We start from the raw sequence: 2,804 nt of genomic DNA, 5'->3' as shown, positions 1-2,804 counted from the left end.
AGGGGCCCCGGGCCCGCCGGCCAACCTGTGCACAGGACATACCTCTGGGCTGATGAACCCCACCTCCGCGAACTTCCGCAGCAGGCTGGGGGACCCGGGCCGCTGCAGCAGGACCTGCGAGTGGGCCTTGGCATCTAACGAGCCGTCCGCGCCCCGCTTCTTCCTTCCTGGGGGAACAGCCGCGCGTCAGACAAGGCCCCAGGTCACCAGGCAGGACGGCTGCCCCGCCCGGCTCCGGGGTGGGCGGGTCTCTGAGGGGTGGGCACTGTGCCCAGGAGGGGGCGGAGGAAACTCCCCCAGGTGTGTGGGCCCCGGGGGGGTGACAAAGGTGTCCCCGTCTCTACCTGACGCTACAGACTGCACATTCTTGGTTTTGCTCCTGTGGTTCTGCCCGCCAAGCCTGCCACCCCCGCCTCCGGGCCGCCTCTCACCTCTCACAGGCCCTGTGTCTTCACTGCCCACTAGACCAGAGCTCCTCCAGGGATGGCACTTGGACGCATCCCGGACCCAGTGCCTGCCCACACTCCTGGGAAGCACGCCTGCACGGAGGCGGCTCCACACTCACCCCTCACCCACGCCGTCAGCTCCGGCCTCGACACTCAGCCCATAGGACCCACGACATGGCCTTGGGTCTCTCACGCACAACAGGTCCCTTCCCTTTTCTCACCCCCTAACCACCCCACAGTGACTGTGAGAGTCAAACAAGATGATTGAATAGGAAGCAACCATGGCCCTGTGATCACCATCACTCTCACCGTCCCCCTCTCGGGGTGACCCTGTCATCACCATCACTCTCACCATCACATTCTCAGGGTGACCCTGTCATCGACATCACTCTCACCGTCACATTCTCGGGGTGACTGTCATCACCATCACTCTCACCGTCACATTCTCAGGGAGCGAACACATGATCACTCTCTCCCCCGGGGTGACCCTCACATCACTGTCTCCCCATCACGAACAGTGTCTGCAGCCAGCCAGCTGCAAACATCTGTAAAACTCTGTTTGCACTTAAAGACCCATTGGACTCAAGTCCTGGCACACTGACCCCCTCACTTCAGAACCAACCCGGCCTCTCCCAGGACCAGGCGGCCCTGCTGGGCTCGCCGCCTGGCAGTGAGCTGGGCGCTGACGGGGGCTGCGCCCACCTTTCTTCGCCCGCGCCATCTTCTTCACCTTGACGCTGTCGTACAGGAGGCAGAAGCGGCTGGCTGTCCGGCAAACATCCCACACACCTTGCTTCCGGGCAACCTTGGCCAGCTCCGCCCAAATCAGCACTCTGCTCACCAGAGACCCAAACGAAGGAAAATGTGAACTCGGCTGTGGCTGGTAGAAGCAGAGACCACTAGAACGGCTGCTCCTGAGAAGAAGGCACTGGTGGGTCTACAGTTTTAAGGTTGCAGAAAAGCGACCATGAGACAATCAATGCTCACGAGCCCAGTGTCATGGCAGCCACACCCCGTCGTTCAGTTAACATGCTTGGTCTCAGGGGCAATGGGGTGGTTCCCCTGCCAGGCCCCCCAGCCGTGCGCCGCCTCCCGCCGGCCTCCAGGACCACGCGTGGGGCCAGGGCCGCAGTCGGCTCGGCCATTGCAGACGGTCGGGGGCTTGGCTGTGTGTGACCTGTCCCTCTCCGGGTCCCCACTCACCTCTCCTTTTCATTCTCACTCCCCAAGCGCCGCACGTGCCCGGCGGCTTTCTCCACGCTGAGGATGTGGTGCCGCGCTTTGGCATAGAGGACGGTGAACCGGCCCCTGTTTCTCCCGATGGAAACTGAGGACAGAAACGAAAGACAAACAAGTCTGACGTCATGCAAGGGGTCACGTGACACGGAGGGACTGCACCTCCGTTCCAGGGATGATCTGTGCAGCCACCGTCACGGCAACCCCAGGGCTCTGGGCTCGGGCGGAGTGTAGAGCGACCCCTCCCCGGGGCACATTTAGTCTTTTGATGGGAGTTAGGTCGAGCTCACGGTGCCTGTGTGCAAGGGGGAAGCTGCCAGGCCACTGGGCACAGCGTGCTGCAGGCTAGGCCTGGTCACCCCGCCCTGCTCTGGCCCGTGGCAGCGCCACCCAGGCCCTAGTTGGCTCTCCCTCATGCCGGTGCCTGCCCAGCGCCAGGTGTTTGAGCAGTTTGGTGTTAGAGGCTGCCCCTCCTGAGAGCTCCATGTCAGGGCCTGGTGGGCAGAGGGCAAGGCGGCCGGGCTCAGATCTCCCGGTCCCTACCCGGGGCGGGGCGCAGAGGGGGATGTGGGGGAGAGGGGGAGCGGGCTCTGCCTCGCAGCTGGAGGCTGGTGCCCCGGGAGGGAGGCGGCACCTACCTTTGGTCTCGTTCTCGCTGTCGAGCACGATCTGGAAGGTGTCGGGGGCCAGGGCCAGGCCCGCGTTCACCAGGAGGGCCCGCTTCTTCCGGACGCTGTCTTTGGGCATGGCCTTCTTTGCCTGCGCGAGGGAGAGATGGTTCCAGCCTTTCCTGAGTGCTCTCGGGCTCTGAAGAGGCGCCGTGGGGCCCCGTGCCGCACCTGCTCGATGGCCATGATGGCCTTGTCCTCGGCACGCTCGGGGGACTGGTACAGCATGGAGCAGAGGCGCAGCCGGTTAAAGGCCATCTTGAGCTTCTCCTGGTACAGGCCCTGGCCGTCCAGGCGCATGGCCTTCTGCAGGTGCTCCATGGCGGGCTCCAGGCGGTCCTCGCCCTCCTCGATGCGCGCCATCTCCATGTGCACTTGGCACCGAAGCAGGACCATGAGGCTGGAGAGCAAGCACGGCGTTAGGGGGTGCGAGGCACGCTGGCCGCCCGCGAGC

The 2,804-nt window shown here is 64.2% G+C and overlaps 1 protein-coding gene across 1 annotated transcript in view; it reads right to left on the bottom strand.

Annotated features, from left to right (window-relative positions):
• CFAP46 (cilia and flagella associated protein 46) overlaps positions 1–2,804 on the bottom strand; it is a 52,853-nt gene that overhangs the window by 41,375 nt on the left and 8,674 nt on the right. Inside the window, exons 12-16 of the mRNA XM_015572532.1 lie at positions 2,522–2,750; positions 2,321–2,441; positions 1,650–1,773; positions 1,149–1,279; positions 43–167 (exon numbers count right to left, since the gene is read on the bottom strand). Coding sequence (XP_015428018.1) covers positions 43–167; positions 1,149–1,279; positions 1,650–1,773; positions 2,321–2,441; positions 2,522–2,750 — 730 coding nt within the window. The remainder of the gene's footprint in view (positions 1–42; positions 168–1,148; positions 1,280–1,649; positions 1,774–2,320; positions 2,442–2,521; positions 2,751–2,804) is intronic.

Source organism: Myotis davidii, unplaced genomic scaffold (genome assembly GCF_000327345.1).
Source record: "Myotis davidii unplaced genomic scaffold, ASM32734v1 scaffold72, whole genome shotgun sequence".
NCBI lineage: Eukaryota > Metazoa > Chordata > Mammalia > Chiroptera > Vespertilionidae > Myotis > Myotis davidii.
This window is presented reverse-complemented; position numbering and strand designations above follow the sequence as displayed.